The sequence below is a fragment of the Oryza brachyantha genome, chromosome 7, assembly GCF_000231095.2.
Source record: "Oryza brachyantha chromosome 7, ObraRS2, whole genome shotgun sequence".
NCBI classification, from domain to species: domain Eukaryota; kingdom Viridiplantae; phylum Streptophyta; class Magnoliopsida; order Poales; family Poaceae; genus Oryza; species Oryza brachyantha.
Window position 1 is genome coordinate 13,825,881 of NC_023169.2, and position 20,791 is coordinate 13,846,671.

Sequence of the window (20,791 nt, forward strand, 5' to 3'; positions counted from 1 at the left end):
TGCGTTGCTGAACTAATCCAAATGATTGCGTTAGATACCTTCAGTAGAAATTACCTAAGCTGAACTGTTGTTTTATCTGCTAATAAGGATCCAGCATCTGAAACTCGAGTCAGCAGACAGTGGAGGAAAAAGACGCTTAATGCAATATCGATTAATATTAGTTCTCCCTCCATTCTATATTCCAAGACCTTTTTTAAGTTACGGCTAACTTTTTTCTGGTCTTTTTTAAGTTACGGCTAACTTGATATGTTATGTTGATCAATATATATGGTTTATATATCTCTAGATTTATCAGCATTCACATAAAATTAGACAATATTAAAAAATCTTACATTATAAAACCGATATTACACTATAGTATTATATGTGTGAATCATGATATTTTAGGCCTCAAACCATGCATTAACATTTATTCTTTTTCAGCTAAAGATAAAAGATTATTTAATTTTTATAGTTATTTAATAACATAAATGATAGAACAACCAGATAAAAGACCACAGCCTACGCGCTCTCTCCTTTTGGTCAGAAATATATGTCAGTTGACTTTCTTTGGTCCTCATGGTGTGAATTCGATCATATTTTTTTCTACTAGAATTTATTTATAAGATTATGGAAGTAATTTTCAAAACAAATTTACGAACAAAAATATTAGTTTACAAATATTTTAAAAGTTATTTGCTGATCAAATTTCAGAAGTTTAACTTGGAAAAATGTTAAAACGACATATATCGGTGATTAGAGGGAGTAGATACAAGGTGAAATTTCCGCCGAGATAATCAAGTAGTAGTACTGCTTGATGCTTAATTGCATCTATAGTTCTATGCACTAGGACAGAGAACATGAAGAATATGTTACACAAGTCGATCAATGGTCACCACCCTTTACCTATCAACCACAGCCAATCAAGAATGGCCCCGCAAAATATGCCTCCCAACAGGGAAAGTACAAGCAAGTTGCCCAAAGCATTTTGTTCTGGTCCCTGCAAGCACAATCATTCATGGATATGATTTTTTTTTCTTTGAAAGATCATTCATGGATGTAGCTTCATCAACTGCTACAAAGGACAACACAAATGGTTGTAAACATTCAATTCACCAACCTTGTAACCTTTGGGGGCTTCGGTGAGGATGCAGACCGTGAGATATCCGTTGCTCAAACCAAGAAATGATGTTAACATGATCATCCAGCCCTGGTCACTGTACTTTGCAGTGTAGTAGAGTGCAGGAATGAGAAAGAACCGTGAGACGGCAGCAATCAGTAGACACTTTCGAGATCTCAGCTTGACGTGTTCAATCAGAGGTATGTATCTTCCAATCAGATCCCATACGTTATAGCTCGCGATCAAGACAAGTGCATACCTGCATAATGACGGCGACAAGAACAAGATGGGTTTTAGAAGTATCTATCAGTGATCAATTCAAAATCAAGTAGGAAGGGAAAAGTAGGACAGTACCAAGAGCCCAAGCTGTGTGATCCTGTGTTTTCAGCCAAAAAACCCGGAAAGATGGACAGTGTCAATATATAGATCAAGAACAAATCCAATGCATAGTCTGTGTTCTGAAATAGCAACTGCTTGGTACTCCAACGTTCAACACATGAAGGGTCTTCTTCAGACTGAAAATCCATACAAAACTTAGTGTTAAGTGTTGATAGATCCTGTTGTAAGATTCATTGAATGATACAAAACTTCCTACTAACTAAGAAGATACCAATGGATTTGGGCGATTTTGGATGCCACCAGCAGCAAGATCAGCAGCGACTGTCAAAGACCCCTCTGAAGCTGCTTTTGAACGATAGAACTTCACAATTGGCAACTTCGGGAAGACGAAGGCATATAGTAGAACACACAGTAGCTCAAAGAAGCATGATATTGAGGAGAACAACACTGCATCAATTAAGTGAATATGTAAGATGCAAGATAGAGGTTGCATAGGGACAAGCTATATGATTGATGCAACATACTAGCTCCTTTGCGAAGGCCATCTCTAGAATTCTCAAAAGCTGCCTTTGTTATAAGCCTCAATGCAGAGGTTATCATGCCTGATGCAGCTAGTCCAGCAAAGAAGGACTGAAAATCAAACAAAACGAATCGCTGAGCTAAATTGTAGCTAAAAGGAGTGATTTGTCTATGTTTCTAAGCGAAAAGGTTGACCTGGATAAACTCTGGGCACATCAGGGAGAGATCACCAGTCATTCCACCTTGAACGTGACCATCGGCAACACCAAAGGCAGCAGCAATGATACACACGCCAACAAAGGGTGCGATTCCACCTTTCCCTGAAGTTGCAACATCCAACTGCAATGTAGAACAGATCAGTGGAATACGGTTCTGATTCAGTATTAACCACGTTATAACTGCAGTAAGTAATACTTACAATGATTGCTGCAAATGAGCTCAAGAAGAATAGCATGTAACCCGCCAAATTGCGCAGCCTAGTGTTAACCTTTGCCTCATGATAGGTGAATATGGCAGTTGTGGTGAGGACGAACGGTTGATAGGTGAGAGTAACAACTCTTGTTGGATGGTACTTCTGCAGTCAGAGAACACAAAATATGTTAAAAAGACTTCCTTCTTGTCAGCAATTTTTTCACTATTAGATGTTTAAGAAGAAACCAATATTACTTCATACAATTCATACCGGAAAGAGGAAGGTGTAGTAATCTTCGATTGTAAGCATGCTGTTGAACCCAAAGAGACATCCATTTCCCAGGAGCCAGCAAATTAAAATACCCCAATGTTTTCCCTATTAACAGTCGCAACATTGCCAGAACACATATTTAGTAAAACTGAAGGGACTAATAACATTTTCAGTGAGGAGAATGAATGCATACTGTTTGGTCTTCTTTACCATAGGCCATGTTTGTAGTCAACTAGGATGGCCCTAATGATCAAGAAGAACAAGTACTAAGTAGAGTGGAGAGTGATAATGCAAAAGAGATATAGGCAGAATTGGGAACTTAGAACACAAAACAAAACTTACCGTGATCACTCAGGTATGAGGAGCCGCATGCCCAACGTTAGAAGGAAGAGGGACATATAGTGACAGGCCAGAAAGGAGAAACACAGACACAAATTGAACAAGAGAGTAAACTTGGAGGGGGAAAGTGGCATAAAAGAAGCAATGGGTTGCATTGATTAATACTGTCAGATTAGATGAACTAATAAATATTTTATATGCTAATCATGTAATATTATATACGTCATTGCATCAAAGCGTCAATGCCAACAGATGGGATCACAGTCACATGAGGAAAATTATTGGTGATAGCAAGGGCGTGTACAACTTCACGGGATAGCTGCCATTGGATAGTGGAAATAAAACACTTCTAATACTTATCTGGGGATTGAAAATTATACCCCTATTCAACATTTTGACTACCCAACCAAAAATTCAACATTTTGACTGCTCCTTTGCGGGCGCATTCCCATTAGGCCATAGATTCATAGAAACCCCGAGACAGCGCCTCATCAGTGTCCAGTCGGAGCAAAATTTCACGCTTCTTAGAGTCAACACACGCCGAAATTCCTATAAATTTCGCCGTATATCTCATTGGTTTCGTGTCGTCTTCATCTTTTGGTTGGAAAGGGATGTATGGATTCTCAATCCAGCAAGCCTGCCTGCAATATCTCCGCTGATAGTCAAGAAAGTGAAGATTCTTGGGATGATGCACTGATACTCATCTTTTGCAGACCCGCTCTCTCTGAGTGAGACAAGTGAGCTCATGGCCAGGTTCACACCCGGACCTGGCACAAACAAATACTGGCAATACACGGGACAAAGTATTGAGCTGAAACGAAGAACTGCTCATGAAGCTCACACAGCATTGGATGCATTCGGAAACAGAAACTAGATCAAATATGGGACTGAAAAATCCAAAAAGAGGAGACCTTCTTGCATAATGCATGCGCGGCGAGAAGAGGAACGGACCCCACGCCCAGGCCCCAGCACTGCATCTTCTTGGCCTGAAACCTCCGACAGGACAGGAGGATCCCCCATCTGCTCCGATGCGCTGTTGCGGCCGCGGATAAGGAGACAGGAGCACCGGGAAAGCCTGTGCGGGGAGCACTTTTGGCGACAGTCCGCCACCGGCGGAGGGCGCCAGCAGTAACGGCAGCGCGGTTGGGCGGCGGCCGCGCCGGCGGAGAGAGAGGTGGGCAATGGAGGAAATATTTTATTATACAGGATGCCCGTGCGTTACAACGGCTTAAATAAAACATGAAATCTTATAAAAATGACTGATGCTTCTTTTAATATTATAAGCTAACCGTAAGGTCCATTTATGATTTTGTATTTGAGCTTAAATTTTTTCTAATACGAAAAAAGATAATTCTAAATATAGCGATGAAAATGAGCGGAACTATTCTTACTATTTTACTTTAGTGAATTCAACTATTTAATACCAACTTCAATGCGACGTTAAAAAAGTTAGAAAACTAAAGTTTAGAAATTTTATCCCTATTCAAATATTTGCAGCGGATGTTAAAATATTAGTGATATCGATTTAACGATAATTCTATTTATTTAGAAATATTGATTAAATGATAATCTCGATTCCGGCAATCCCATGCATGCGTGACGTACCTAAAGGCCCAGTGATGTTTGGTGGACGGCAGTCGTGTGTTAGGGGTGTTTAGATGATAAAATTTTTGGAAGAAATTGTCACGTTAAATGTTTGACCGAATACTGGAAGGGGTTTTCGGGCACAAATGAAAAAACAAATTTCACAGCTAGCCTAGAAACCGCGAGATGAATCTTTTGAGCTTAATTAACCCGTCATCAGCACATCTTGATTACTGTAACACTTATGGCTAATTATGGACTAATTAGGTTCAAAAGATTCGTCTCAACCTTTCTTCCGTAATTGTACAATTAGTTTTTTATTTATCTATGTTTAATGCTTTATTTAGGTGTCTAAAAATTCGATGTGATGTTTTTAGAAACTAAACAAGAACTTAATTCTGTGCTTGTTTGTTTCTGTAATGTGCAATAATTTGATATTTGTCTTACTGATTTCTGAACAATTTATAAATGTTAGAAGTTTCGATCGAACTGTTGGTCACCGGTGTAAAAGCAGACGACGCGCGGCGGCAGCGGACGTTGTACAGAATCGGATACGATACAACGTGCAGAAGCGGGCCGATGGCCTGACGGCGAGCGAGCGCGACGCGCAGCCTGGCGCGAGCGTAGAAGAGGCCCATAGCAGACGACGAGCGAGACGCGTGGCCTGGCACGGAAGCGGGCTGACGGACTGACGGCGATCGCACACGAGTGGGCCGAGCGCAGAATCGGCCCATGGCACAGACGGACGAAAAACTTGCAGAATCATTATCGTTTTTTATAATAGTATAGATATATAATAGATATAATAGATATTTAATTTTAGAGTCAACACCCTACATTTAGGACATGTTTTGATAATTGGCCATGAAGGGTGGGATCAGGAAATGAACATAAATGGATGGTTAGGATGTAAAGAGGCGAAAGAAAGGGTGGTTAAGATTTAGAGATACCTTTTGGAGGGTGGAAAATCACTTTCCTGACCTATTTACTAAAGAAGTCCTAAATGTAAAATTTGTCATGCAATTTGGTACATATTACTTTTACAGTTTTTAAATATGTCATATGAAGTCAGATTGAGTCAAACTTTATATCAAAATTATAACGCTCGAAAATCTACAAAGTTGACAATATTTTTATTTAAAATAATTTGAAGGACCAAATTTTTTGTTACAAAATTTCAAATGTGTTCTTACAAAATCTCATATCTACATTCCAAACAATCTTCGGTTGAGATGAGTTATACATAAAAAATGTACATATGAACAATATATAAACTTTGTAGTTCATTCCTTTTAATTTAAAACTATTTAATAGATTAAATAAGCATGTCTAGTTTTTATAACATCGAAATCAGCGGAAAGGGTATAAATAAAAAAAATTTCTAGATGATGGTTTTCACTGCTAGATACTAGTAATACTATTTGGCACTATAAATAATTTCAAATGAAAAATGATCAACTAAGATGTTATAGATCTTGTTGATATTTATAACTTTAGTATAGAGCTTATTTCCAATGGAGGTTGTTTGTAATGTACCTTTAAGATTTTGTAACAAATAAATGACTTTAAATGAAAACTTTGTCAACTACTAAATTGTAGATATCTTGGAGCTTTAAAATTTTAATATATAATTTGTCTCGATTTGATTTCATATGACATATTTAAAATTATAAAATACCAATTTGTACATGGAATTTTATATGTATGCCTTTTCCGTCATCTAGAAGGGCGTTAAGGGGTCCGAACACCTTGATTAATAGATGAATCTAAGCATAACCAAAATATTTTGCATATGAAACGAAGTGAGTACTTTCTATAAAAAAAGCATAAAATGCCATGTTGCCATTTTCAAGCAATGTATTAACTTTTTATATTAATCGCAAGCGTATTTTCTATAACAATTGTTTAACTCACACATATATGATCCTTAACACGCAAGTCTATTTTTAGCCAATTGTGTGACAACTTAAGTTAAATTTGATGTGCACCGTTGTATCCAACGATCAGAAATGATTTGGTATCTTAAGGTACCAAATCGTTTTTCACCGTTGAATCTAGCTAAGTAGGATGTGCACTGTTGGATCCAACGATTAGAAACGATTTGGTACCCTGAGGTAACGGTACCTCGAGGTACAAAAGAAAGGATGAGACTCATCCTTTCCTTTGTACCTTTTACTCTCATCGTACCTCGAGGTATAAATCGTTTCTCATCATTAGATCTAGGTAAGCATGATGTGTATTGTTGGATAAATCCAACATTCAGAAACGATTTGGTATCGTAAGGTATCGGTGCCGGTACCTCGAGATAAAAAAGAAGGATGAGAGTAAAACTCTATTTGAAAAGACAGTAATTAATACGAGTGTAGCTTAAAAGTGGAGCGCTGTTTCTTTCCGACTTCATAAATAACACAACATATTACTATAATTTTGACAGTGTTTTAAAGTGATATCAACATTTAAAAAAATCCTATTGAACTTGCGAGTAAAACCATTTTGATCACCACCCCTTGCCTATGAGCCACATCCAATCAAGAACAACCCCACAAAATATGCCTGCCAAGAGGAAGAACACAAGCATATTGCCCAAAGCATTCTGTTCAGGCCCCTGCAAAAATTCAAGCACACGACTTGCGCCAATCAGCCAATGCCGGTAGATACCTGAAACGAAAAGAGATGTATTATTCAGAAAAATTCAGAGACCAACCTTGTAGCCTTTGGGTGCCTGAGTGATGTCGCAGACGGTGAGATATCCATTGCTCAACCCAAGAAACGAAGTTAGCATGATCACCCAGCCCTCATCACAATACTTCACCGTGTAGTAGAACGCAGGGATGAGCAAGAACCTTGCAGTGACTGCGATTAGTAGCCATCTCCTGGACGTCAGCTTAATCTGCTCGATCAGTGGAATGTATCTTCCGATCAGGTCAGATACATTGAACGTCGCGATCAGGACAAGCGCATACCTTAATTGCCAATTTGAATGATGAATTAGTAGATGAAAATGTAAAAAAGAACACCATTTTTTTCCAGATGTTCTTATGGTGAACACAAATACACAATCAGATTCAGATATTAAAGTAGGTTAGTATAACTAGTACCAAGAACCCAAGCTGTGTGTCCCAGTGTCTTCAGCCAGAAAGCCAGGGAAGATTGACAGTGTCAGCACATAGATCAGGAACACGTCCAGAGCGTAGTCCATGTTCTGATGTAGCAGCTGCTTGTTGGTTAATCGTTCTGCATAATCTGGGTCTTCTTCAGCCTAATAATCAATTCCATTTGAGAAGTTCAGCATGCCATGATATATTTTCAACTGGAGCATGATTAATTGTCTGAAGAGCATACCAAAGGATCTGACTGGCTTTTGATGCCACCGGCAGCAAGATCAGCAGTGACCGTCAGAGACCCTTCGGAAGCAGCCTTTGTGCGGTAGAACTTCACGATTGGCAGCTTTGGGAAGACGAAGGCATAGAGTAGGACACACAGCAGCTCACAGAAGCATGCTATCGAAGAGAACAACACTGCCATTTGCCAAAAGGATATTCAGTAATCAAGGATCTTTTCATTATCTAAAAACGTAATCAAGGATCTTTGGATTTATTTATTTCTCAATAAAATATTTCTGGATGCTCGAACACGTACTGGCTCCTTTGCGGAGGCCATCTCTGGTGTTCTCAAACATGGCTTTTGTCAGCAACCTCAGTGCAGAGGTTATTGCTCCAGATGCAGCAATGCCAGCAAAGAAAGACTGAAAAAAAATCCAAACATGAAGACATTACAGCATATTTTTTTGTAGCAAAAGTTTGATAAAAAATTTCTAGCTAATGAATGAACTTCTGTAAGGTTGTGTGAAAACTATCACCTGGATGAATTCCGGGCATCAAGGACAGGTCTCCAGTCATCCCACCCTGAACATGGCCATCTGAAACGCCGAAAGCCGCCGCGACCAGACATAGACCAATGAACGGTGCAATCCCTCCCTTTCCTGACGACGCAACGTCTAGCTGCACAAGAACAAATAATTCAGGTTCAGGAGGACAAGTCTTTGTCGATGATGATGATAATAACCCAGATATTGCTTACAATGATCACTCCAAATGAGCTCAGGAAGAACAGAGCGTATCCAGCCAAGTTGCGCATCCTAGTGTTGATCTTTGCCTCATGATATGCGAACAGAGCAGTTGTGGTGAGGACGAACGGCTGATAAACGAGAGTAATCACTCTTGTGGGATGGTAATTCTGCATTCAGAAATCAAAACGCATATATGTATATTCAGTCAGGTGCAAGTAACATCCTCTTGCACCAGTAATTTTAATCAGAGTTTGCTGTACCGGGAAGAGGTAAACATAGTAATCTTCGATCGTAACCATGCCATTGAACCCGAAGAAGCATCCATTTCCGAGAAGCCAGCAGATGAGAATGCCCCAATTCTTCCCCTACCATCGAACCCCAACGCTGAGAAGGTGAAGATGCTATAACCTGTAAGCATCCGTTTCAGTATGGGAGGTTAACTGGAAAACCTGGGTTTTGGCTAATCCATGGTCGTCTTCATCGCACCCTGTAATTAGCTCACGTTGATTACCCTGCAGTTCAAGAAAACAACCACTAAGAAGTACTCCAAAGATACCACACGAATGATACTATCTTTACTACTATAAAAAAAACTACAGTGGTCTGTCACCATCAGCTCCTCATACTAGATTTTTACAATTTACCTCCTTAACTTCGTAGTATTAAAAATCAATCAAATCGAGATGGATATCCATATAAAATCAAATTTATATGGATATTTTTTATATAAAAAAGATGGTAACATATTTCATGAAAATATTTTTCTATTTATTCTAAAAATAATATAATATATTTTTATCCTTTATAAAGCATAAACATTTAGCTAGTCATCAGAGAATTCAGTATCTGACACAGAACTCCATATATTCTCTTCTCTTAACTGGTAGCGAGAGGCAATTGAGATGCAGACGCATCCTAAGAGAGTGAGCTGGAAAAATGGAGTAAAAAACTTACTGGGATAGCGCTGTAGGATGAAGAGCTGCCCATTGATCATAACAACTAGGAGGAGACAAGAACTGGATTCTGACAAAGTTTGAAGGAACAAACAAAAGAAGATCACGAGAAGACGAGATGCAAAGACTAAAGAGAGAAAAGATAATCTCCGTTTGGTCAGTTGAATCAACAAGATACTGTTTGCTTGCACTCATGAGCTTCTGGCAGATCTAAGCATCCATGCGGATTATTTTAAGATGCACATGGATCAAGCGTCACCATCGCATCATCGCATGCGGTTAGCTGGGGCCAGATGAGTAGGTGACACTCGCGACGACGCTGACCCAGTGGAAAGATATTTTCAAGGTAGCAGATCTGCAAACATGACACTTTAAATATGTGGTATTTGTATTTTAACACTCGGAGTAGATGACATGTAGGTCTATCTATGTCTATGAAATGTGTGACCAGTGTCAAAATAGCGAACACACAATTGAAAATGTCATTTTTGCAATTTTCTATTTAATTTAATGATCGTGGGCTGTCCATTACCGGATCGGATTTTCTTACAAAATATTGGTAGTATGTGTAAAAAAAAATAAGTAAAATTAAAACTAAAATACATTGCGATAAGTTTGTGTTTATATATCGTATTAAAATAGATAAATTAATCAACATATCTTACCGAAGTTTTAAATACAATATTTAATATACTTATAACAATATATAATATATAGTTAGATTTAACTATACTACTATACATCGACAGTTAGCGTTCTTTAATAACGCATGGATTTTTATGCGGTTCTGTTTAATCCTCACAAAAATTCTCTCAAATTCATCTGTCTTAGATGAGGCCTTAATGGGCTTGGGCTGGTTTGGTTTATGGTCTAAATTGGCCTTATCAATATTTTGGATGAGGCCTTAATGGCTGATTTTTTGTAGTCTAAACTAACATTATCAATATTTGGTAATCTCAGCATTGCCTAGGATTGAAGCCAAAATTTGGCAAGCCTAGAAAATAAGACGATTTCAGTAGTTAACTTAGGCTATTTTGGTTTTAATCCAAACACAACTTTACTTTGCCAAAACTTGTCAAAATTTGACATTGGCAAAAAAAAAGGGGAAAGGTCAATTTTGGCACCAAACAAAACCAGCCCAATAACAACTATGAAATTTACCGATTATGCAATGGAAGCTAAAATAATATACCACCCGGTACCTCTGTCCTAAAATATAAGAAATTTTGGCCGTACGACCCATTAAATGAAATATCTAGCATTTCCCAACGCTAACAGTTGAAAATTTCCAAAGACCTCTCTGAATCTCTGACCAACAGAACGTATGGTTGGGGAAACCAGTTGCAGTGTTTCAACGAGAGCAAAATGTGGCCCAGATCAAAGTGAACTCCACTTCTGCAAAGGCGAGGCCTCTCCTGGGCCGGACCACCCGAGCCCACAGGCCCATTCCAAACACGGAATCCAAAGGAATAAATTCATTTTAGGTCCCTTATCTTGACATAGAGTTTCAAAATCATCCCTCAATCCTAATACCGGAAATGTTAGACCCTAAATCAAGAATACCATGCAAAAGAGGTCCCCCAGCGCTATATGAGGATGGTTTCACTTATATGGCGTCCTAGTCAGCAAAAAATATTTTAAAAATTTATGGGGCCTATATATCAGCTTAAGTAAACTTAATAAAATGTAGGGTCTACCTGTCAGCCTAACAAAAAAAGTAAAAAAAAAATTCTCTCTCATTCCTTGCTCCCCACCGGCATGGGCAGCTTGCTCAGCTTCACCAGCGCGTTGGCGAAGTCTAGGTTCGTGCCGTTCTCGGCATACTCCATGACGTGGCCGCACGCCTCCTTTCCGGTGAGCAGTGCCCATGCAGTCAGGGTGGAAGGTGACCACCATAGCCAGGTTGTTGTGATGGTAGCTGTGTCCTTTGCCTTCTTTAGCCTTGGCACGAACCCCAGCAAGCTCCTCGCCACCGCCGCCGCTTCCTCGTCGCACACGTTGTTCACCATGGCCAGGTTGCTGCTCAGGGTTGGTGACACGTTGCCGCACTTGGACACGAGTAGGCTGCGGTAGGCGGTAGCCAGGTTGATCTGGGAGGCAGGGGCGGCAAGGGTGATACCGATGGAGTGCGCACTAGAGAGGATGACGAGCTCCTCCATGGTGAAGTTCTTGTGACGGAAGTTGCGAACGAGGTCGATGAGGTTGGATGCCGCATCGGGGAGGTACGTGTCGGCGTCCCTGTTGCAGGAGACCACGCCATTGAGGCGACTAGCGGGGACGGTGAAGTCGACGCCGGTGCGGCGGAGGTACCTGGCTGCGTCCCGCGTCACATAGGCGATGATGTCGGCGCAGAGGCGACCGTCGATGACGATGCTGAATCCCCACACTCAACGCTCTCGCCGCTACGGCGCGCAGGAGTTGATGGCTAGCTCGTTAGCACGACGCTGAGACGGGGGCCTCCGTCCGCCTAGCCGGACGGTGGCGATGGCAATGGAGACTGGAAAGGGAGGAGAGAGCGGAGGAAGTTTTTATTTTTATTTTTTATTTGACTTATAAGTGGGTCCTACAAACTGACTAGTATGCCACGTAAGCGAAACTGTCTGGGGACCTCTTTCGCATGGTTTTTATGAGTTGGGGTCTAATATTTCGGATATTAGAGTTTGAGGGATGATTTTGAAACTAGGTATCAAGACGAGGGATCTAAAATAAACTTATTCTGAATCCAAAAGCCCCCAAACAGGAATGCGTTTACTCGCCCACAGCCGCCGGATCTGGGGCATTAAAACGGCCCAGATCAGACGCAGCTCCCTCACGAAACCACCCCCCCCCCCCCCGACCCCAACAAAAACAGCTCACGACCGCGCATCGTACAATGCCCACCGTCCGATCCGGATCGGACGGCCGATCCGCCCTCCGCCTAAACCTCCCCACGCCCGCGCGATCTTAATTAGCTTCCGTTTCCGTGACAGCGTGGATCTTCCTAATCGCATCGCATCCGACGCGGCAGCCACCCCTGACGCTGTCAGAGAGTGGGTCCCACCTCTCGGCGACGTCTTAACCCCATCGCCCTCTCTCTCTCTTTCTCTCTCCTCTCTCTCTCGCCTGCGTTGCGTGCGTCACTCTCCCCGGGCCAGTTTGATCTGACAAAAATCCCAATCCCCTAGGCCGGCCTCGCCGGAACCCTAGCCCGCCGCCGCCGCCAGCCATGCCGCCCCGCCGGTACAAGGGGAGGGGCAGGGGAAGGGGGAGGGGGAGAGGGAGGGGGAAGGGGAGGGGCAGAGCCGCCGACGCCGCGAAGCCCGTGGAGGAGGTCGACGCGGAGGACGCCAAGTCTGAGGAGGAGGCCGCCGGGAGCGGTGGCGGTACGGATACGGAGGAGGGTAAGGAGGAGGAGTCGTCGGAGAGCGATGACGAGGGTATGGAGGAGTCCAAGGAGGGAGCCGCCGAGGAGGAGGAGGAGGAGGAGGAGGAGGCGGAGGCGGAGGCGGAAGGGGATGAGGACAGGAGCGATGAGATGGACGCCGAACCTGGAGCGGGTGCGGCCGAGGCGGAGGCGAAGGAGGAGGAGAAGGATGCTGAGGTGGAAGGGGAAGGCGCTGGGAGTGACTCCGAGCGCGAAGCAGAGGAGACGGACGGTGAGTACGAGGAGGAAGCCGCTGCGACGGATGGGGATAATGAAGAGGAAGCCGCCGAGGCCGACGGTGAGCGGGAGGAGGAGGATGAGGAGGAAACCGCTGAGGCCGCCAGCGAAAATGAAGGCGAAGGCGCGGAATCCGATCCCGAAGGTGAGGCCTCCGACGCCGAGGAGGCTGAGGAGGAGGAGGAGGCAGAGGAGGATGCTTCGGAGGAATCACCTCCGTCCCCTCCAACCCGCGGCCGCCGCCGCAAACGCGCGGCCACTCCCGACCCGCCCCCCGAGGATGACGAAGAGGAGGAAGGAACCCCTGTGCAACCGCGCCGGCGTCGCCGGCGGAAGGCAGGGGAACGCGGCGACTCTCCCCCTCCTCTGCCCGACCACCTTCGGTGCCGCCGCAGTGATGGGAAGAAGTGGCGCTGCCAAGCCCGAGCGCTCCCCACTGTAAGTTTCTGCGAGTACCACTACTCGAGGGCCAACAAGGGGAAAAAGCCACCGGCCGACGGAGAGGTCCTTGCAGTTGCACTCCAGCGGCAAAAGAAGAACAGGAGGAAGGGTAGAAGGAACGTGAATGCGTCACCATCATCACCTCCCGCAGCTAATAGCGACGTGACTAGGGATCTCCCGAATGGACTGATGAGGATCTCTCCAGGGAGCAGCGAGCCTGCAGCCTCGTTGCCATCACCAGTGACGGCAAAAGTTGGAGTGGACATTCCTGTTCCGACGAGGCGCTGCTACCGCTCAAAGAATGCTGAGCCCATGCCTGTTGGCCCAGTTAAGGTCGCCTATAAAATATTGAATTGTCCCCGATTGATGGTTTGTTTTGCATTATTTTGTATTTAGGCTGTCTTATGCTTATTACTGATTTATGCTGGATTAGGTTGTTCCTCGTGCAATGGGTATGACTAAGGCAACACAAAAGACATGTCACCACTGTGGGATGAAGAAGGCCGCCCGTATTGTCCAGTGCAAAGACTGTGACAATATGTGCTTCTGCAACAGCTGCATCAACAAATGGTTAGTGGGGTTTGTTTGTGATTGGTTTAGTTGCTTGCTTAGAAGACTTGCATTTTGTTGATTGCTGTATTGTGATTAAGATGTCTGTACTCTGTAGAGCTAAACATTTCAACTCAAGTATGAGAAATTAGGTGATACTTATTGAGCAATTAAGAGAATGAATTGACTGAGTTTCAGGATTTCCCTTTTTTAAAAATTTTGTATAGTAGCGCCAACTTTCCAAGAGTGGAGGGCATTTACTTAAATTTATCAACTATAGTTACCAGGATTGTGGATCATACCTGCAATCCATAGACCCGATTGGGATCCTGATTGCAGGTTGCCAGTGATCTTAAATTGCCATTTGGACACCGACTGATGGCAAAGGGAAACAAGAGTATTTTTGCCAGACCGGAAAACGTAAAGGATTGGGGGAGGTAGAGCTATCTTTAGCCTACCACCAGCACCACTGCTTGCAGCCTAGATGGTACCGATGTTGTTGAATAGTCAACATGAGACGGATGGAGGAAATGGCAGTGGATGGGGGGGGGGGGGAGCTAGAGTGATCATGTGTAATTGGTTACAGGGTTGGAATGTGGGGAAGGGGGAGGGGATCTTCAGATCATTGCTTCCCAAAGAACGTTATTAGCATTTATTCCGCTATTTTTATCCATCCATGTAACGGGGAATTTTTCATTGACTGGTCTTGTGTTATCATGTTTACTTGATACCTGATCTTGAGTAGTAGTGTTCAAATGTAAATTCACATTTTTGCTCCCGATAATTTTAAAAATCACTTTTGTTATAAGAAATTGATTTGCATCGTGTTGAGATGAAGATGTCAATGCATCATGATAACATTGATGTCATCGCCTGGTATGTTTTATGATGAGGTTGTGTCCACTTGCGTTCTTGTCCACCTGTCTTTCATATACTATCTTATGGTCCAGTGAACAGCATTTAGGTGCATAGGATTTTTATAGTAGCTTTTCTTTTACTCCATTGGAATCTTACAATCCAGTGTCAAACAACTCAACCTGAGCTGGAAATGGCACTAGTGTATGACCGGCTAGTGCACACTCCCCGATTTGTCAATTTGGAAGGGTTTGAAAAGCTAAACAAACAGTTCACGGTAACTTCAGTTCAATGTGTTTTCGGTTCATGGATGTGCTGATTTATTGTATTGCGGTGAAAATAAATTACTCCATCGTTTACCCTTCAGATTATAAGCCACATGGGCTACGGTGCCGCTGTGTAAGGGTGGGGCAGGGGTTCGTGGTTTTTCTTGACCTGCATGAGGTGGTCTTCTTTTACACTTAATGCCTGGGGGCTGTCTTACCCCTGCAGGTTGACTTTTTTTTTATAAGCATAAGATAAAATTTGAATTGTAAAACATAATTTTGGAGTTGATTTTAGGGGGTTCTCATCTTAGTTCATTTTTTCTGTATTTGCTTTTAAATCGCTAAGACCATATATAAACGTTTTGCCCATAAATTATTTTTTGATCACTGATAAAACATTTCGCTTATATTAAGTATAAGTTAAAGGATGAGATGGGAAATAATAATTTATTATTAACACACGAATTTGTGCTGAAAGTATTCCTCTCATTGGCTTCATTAGAGATGGAGTTTGCTAATTTCAATTGTTATGTTCCTTCGGCATTAGTTATTGACCTAGTATTTACAGGGATGGTAATATATCTATTATTAGGCTTAGAGTGAGTGTAAATAAAAAAATGCAGGTTTATTCGAAATATTTCATTGTTATGGACAGCCTTGGCTACGCATGCTTTGCCAGATAATAATCTCGAGAAAATGTTATTGTTGTGAGTTTTGCTTGTCACTAGCAATTTGTTATGGACACAAATCCATCAGAAACAATTTCTTTTCTGGATCAACCAATGCTTGACTAGGTATTGTCATTCCCATGTATCTTGTTCCTGACTATTCATACTATGCAGGTATTCTGGGATGTCTAAGAAGGATATAAAGACACGCTGTCCAGTTTGCCGTGGCTGCTGCGATTGTAAACAATGCACCCTTGGTCAGACCAAGGGTGCCATTAGTAAGGTGATTATTTTACTAGATAATACCATGATGGGAATCTCTGACATCCTTTGATCATTGTATTTATTCATTGGTGTGCTTGTCTTGAATCTTCAGGAATCGTCAGGTGATCAAGACAAGCTAATCAGTATAAAGATTTGCAACCACCAATTGTATAAGCTTTTACCTGTAGAACTAAACCAGGAGCAACTTGATGAATTGGAGATAGAAGCAAAAATACAAGGTTTGTTTTTGTAATATTTGGTTTGCCACTTTCAAGACAGTCAGCATGAATTGATCACTCTACTTTTATTCTTAATAGAAACAAAATTATCAAGTGTCCGTGTCCAGGTAGCTGATGAGCAAAGTGGACCACTCGACTGGTAGGCTCTGATCTCTGCTGTTCTCAATTATATGAGCTAGTAGCATATGGCATAGTTCATTTATCATTTAGCTCTCTACTCATGACAATATCAAGCAGTATAACCTATCACTATGGTTGTACATGTGTTAAGATCTTATTATGGTAATGAGTAACAGAAGCTTACTAGTATACCATCCCAGTTCTGTTTGTCCAAGAAAAAAGAAATTTCTGGGGATGGACCTGGACACATGGGGTCTAGATACATCCCTAGAAGTTGATTCTTTTGGAACAGAGGGAGTAGCTAGTTTAAAATCTCCATGTATGAATTATTAAACAAACTAATCATAATATTGCTTTAGCACGTTTCCTAATTTCAGGTTTGTTTGATGTTTTATGATGTCGTGAATGGATTTTTTTTTAAAAAATATCAATCATCTTAAAGAGAAACCATAGTTATTTGAGGCGTACACATATTTTATTGGAACTATATGTGCTGATTTATGCTGGTTGAGGTACTCTTAGAAACAAATTATCATTGACTGCAGTGTTATTCTATTGGATTTCTCATCTGGTCAGATATCTTATGAAATTTTATTTGAAAGCAGCAATAACTGCAAGCTCTCTGTGCACCAATTCCTTAGAAGCTGCCCAAGATGCCCTTTTAAGCTGTGCTTAAGTTGCTGTGAGAAGATACGCGACGGGAGCATCTCGGCCACCACCCCTGAAGACAAATTTAAGCAACGGTTGCTTCAGCAAGAGTCTGCCCATGAGGATGGCAGTATTAGTTGCCCTTCCATCGAGTTAGGTGGATGTGGCGACTCCTTGCTAAACCTGGTATATGTGCCCCCATCTGACCAATCCGAAGAAGTCAGTTCAGGGGACGAGCTAGACGGTCAGGGAAATCATTCTGGAGTTAAAGATGCTGTAGCTGAGAGTAATGGAGGCCCTGACAGATTATCCGTTGGCCAGCAGGAGACCGTTTCCTCATAACTGCAACTGCTGATGTAGTAGCTGCTGCCTGTTCCAGTTCAGGTGGGAGTGTCATAACTGTGAGAGCAATGAGCATGGAAGAATATGTTCATTCTGAGGCATGGAAATGTGAGGGTTTGCCCCGGATTTGTTAGGCGGTAGATTGCCTGATTTAGCGTGATTATCGGCCTATACGGGCCGTTGATTTTAGTAGGTCTGTGAACTGTGGATATTCTCAAAGTGATTTTTCCGTACCTGTTAATCTTGTGTTTTTCGACATGGTTGTACATAGGCTTAGGTCTTTGTTTACCATCTTTAGTTAACATCTGGTTGGAGCTTTGCATTGGCTATTTGGCCGTACTGCCACCATTTCGGTGCCTTTTTGTCTGCGGTTGCTATTTCAGATGACAAATTATCGCCCTCAACTTGTTATATATCTCCGTGCCTGGAGCTAGGGTGAAAGCTAAGCCCCGCCGGCGGTGGCGGCGACTACGTCGGCATCGGTCATCATCAGCGTCTATAGGCCAAACTCGATTCACCTTCAACCGTAAAATCGAGCGTCGCCACCAGGGCTGTGCGCTCCTCGTCTGGGCTTGACAACGGCAGAGGCGGCCGTTCCACCTCCGGTGTCCGTCGCCACCGCCTCATCCTGAGGCAACTCATGCATCCAGGCTCGACGATGCTCTGCATTGGGTGAGCTCAAGCTGGCCGCCAGATTTGGAACAGAATACGAGCTCGGGGGTCCGGCGAGCTCCCACCTTCTTCCCTTTCTTTCTTTTCAGCACGACGAGGGGAGTCCGCGGCGGGTCGAGATCCCCGCTGTGAGTGCGGTGGAAGGACAACCGCCGCCACCGCGAAACCACCGAACATGGAGCCGGTAGAGATAGCGTCGTCCTCCAGATATGGAGTCATCGCCTGTCCATCGACCTCCATCTCGCCGGATCAACGACGATGACGAAGCAGCCCAGGGGCGACAAACGACTGGATTTCCTGAGTCAGGACCACCGTGGAGATGAGGAGGTGAGAGCGAGGTGGGACTTGGGTCGTGCTATGCTAGCACGGACTGGCCCATCGTGCTTCGTGCTAAAACAGGTCCTGCCGAGACTTGCTCATCATGCCACGCCATGTCAGCACGCAAGGGTGATTTCGTAGCCCAAACATAGCCTAAAAGCATGTCGGGCATGTTTGGGCCATGTCGGTTCAGTACCGATTGTCTGCTCTACTGTCGTATTGTCATGTCGTATTGCGGTAGCCTATGCGTCAAGCCGTCAATGCCGTGGCGTGCTGAAGCACTAAACTAGAGGAATCACCCGATTGATAAAGCAGTCGCATCTATGCGTGATTGTGTGACAACGTTTGCGAGATAGGTGTGTCGCGTCGTACACAGTTCTAACGTGAACATGGCATTTAGTGACGGATGTACTCATGGTGACACGATCAATGACCTAGAAAGAAAATCAGCTTATTGTGGAAGCACGACACATGAAGAAAATAGGCCTGACGTGAATGTTTTGTGCCTTGCCAGCCCAAGCACGACCCAACAACCGTGTTAGGTCATGCCGCTCAATCTGCTTGTGTTCTAGGCCTAGGCCTGACCCAATTCATGCTCGGCCATGCCGTGCTTTCTGTTGTGCTAGGCCGCCGTGCCTCGAGCCGACCTATGAAAGCACGGTTCAAGTTTCACCTCTAGGTGAGACCGTGAGAAGGGAGGAAGAAGGAATGTATCGAGGTTGACACGTAGGCTCCACGTTGTTACAAACATCTAGGCCCTCGTGGGCTCTTTTTATTCTTTAATGGTAGAATTGCCACTAGAATATGGGTTCATTAAGATTTCTATTGTTCTGTTTAGTGTAATTGCACTTAAGCCCAACATATAGAGCAATACTTCTTTCAAAACAGTTGAGTGAGGTTAGTTGACCTAGTTTTAATAATGGTTAAGGGATTCTCCATAGCCATTTTTACATTTGAAAAATGTGAATTAGATTCATTGGAATCCATGGTAAAGATTACTGTGGTTTTGGGGGATCTAGGTACAGAAAAACCATAACCTAAAACTCAATTCTCATTAAATCTTATAAAAAAGAGGTAACCTTTCTCTTTTTTAAAGGGATTGTAGGGAAATTAAGGTTCTTATCACTTTTTAGTCTATTACTGAACAATCTACTCGATATATGAAAATAACAATTATCTTTATCGGGTTCATTGACTTGGAAGACTGGCCTTTTGAGTTTTGCCTTGCCTATTTCCTCGCAACGAGATCAGAATGAAATTAGACATGTTAATGGGTTGGGCATGATGGGATTAAATGGTTTGGATTTTAGTATGGATAGCCTTTGGTTGGGTGGAAATGGATTAAAGCAGGAAATAGCTTGGAGTGGTTTGGGCATAGCTAAAAAATGGTTTGGGTTGCAATAGTTTTATTAAGAAAACACTGGGCACAAATGGGTTTAATCCATAGATTCCTATATTGGATTGTTCTCATATTCTTCACGCTTACTAAGTAGACACTCACTCAATAGTGTTGTTAAAACCAATAATGGTGTCGGAGGCACCCACGAGCACCACCGTTTCTAGTACTCTGTCCTGGTTATTGCATCAGGGAATTGTTCTGCATTAGTTGATATGGACGTACATAGCAACAAACATGCATGGCCAACCGCTAGGAAGTGGTGCTGCCTACTGTTGATGATGAGGGCGGGGCAACCATGGGAACCGAGCGTCATGGAGAAACAACCGTCATTGAACTGCAACAAGAAGTGATCGCTCGACGACGATGGCTGGTACGGAAGTGGCGGAGGAAGTCGGGGTCAAAGACCTGGCTACATTGGCGCTTGCAAAGGATGGAGGTAAGAGGAAGGGAGTGTGGTTGTGGGGCAAGCGGAGGAGTATCTTGAACAGGAGGTCATCGCCAGTGGGTGCAACATCGCTGACAATGCCGGAGTGTCGCATAGGCAACAACGGTTTTGTTTGTCCTTTTCGCTAGGTCAGAGAGTCCTATGGAGTTGCCATGGACGGCCGGGGGGATCACCATATTCAATCAGATCGTTGACAACGGCGGCTACGATGGCGACCACAATGGCAATTGGTGCTAGATGATGACGAGCGACGAGCATCAGGGTGGGTTTTGAGTGAATTGATATTGATTAGGAAAGTGAATCAAATTCATACCGAAGAAATTTGATTGCTTTGTTTGGGC

The 20,791-nt window shown here is 43.0% G+C and overlaps 1 protein-coding gene and 3 pseudogenes across 2 annotated transcripts; 1 reads left to right on the forward strand and 3 right to left on the reverse strand.

Annotated features, from left to right (window-relative positions):
* Positions 1-687: 687 nt before the first annotated feature.
* LOC102722593 lies at positions 688-3,061 on the reverse strand (annotated as a pseudogene).
* A 3,885-nt stretch (positions 3,062-6,946) lies between these two features.
* LOC102722875 lies at positions 6,947-9,824 on the reverse strand (annotated as a pseudogene).
* Positions 9,825-11,320: 1,496 nt separating this feature from the next.
* LOC102716056 lies at positions 11,321-12,648 on the reverse strand (annotated as a pseudogene).
* Positions 12,649-12,692: 44 nt separating this feature from the next.
* LOC102716335 (skin secretory protein xP2-like) lies at positions 12,693-17,934 on the forward strand. Of its 2 annotated transcripts, none has more exons than XM_040526370.1 (6): positions 12,693-13,992; positions 14,099-14,235; positions 16,178-16,286; positions 16,380-16,506; positions 16,585-16,645; positions 17,232-17,934. In XM_040526370.1, exons 1-6 carry the CDS (start codon positions 12,790-12,792, stop codon positions 17,614-17,616), a joined length of 2,022 nt encoding a protein of 673 aa, XP_040382304.1. In that variant the 5' UTR covers positions 12,693-12,789; the 3' UTR covers positions 17,617-17,934. The 2 variants fall into 2 exon arrangements, with proteins under 2 accessions (XP_040382304.1, XP_015694683.2); XM_015839197.2 differs by having other exon boundaries at positions 12,694-13,998.
* Positions 17,935-20,791: the final 2,857 nt, after the last annotated feature.

Excerpts from the sequence above, each read along its gene's own strand:
- LOC102716335 (XM_015839197.2), top strand. The coding sequence starts at position 12,790 with ATGCCGCCCCGCCGGTACAAGGGGAGGGGCAGGGGAAGGGGGAGGGGG. Across the intron at positions 13,999-14,098 it reads TGCCTGTTGGCCCAGTTAAG|GTTGTTCCTCGTGCAATGGG; the intron begins GTCGCCTATAAA and ends ATGCTGGATTAG. Across the intron at positions 16,646-17,231 it reads CAAAGTGGACCACTCGACTG|CAATAACTGCAAGCTCTCTG; the intron begins GTAGGCTCTGAT and ends ATTTGAAAGCAG.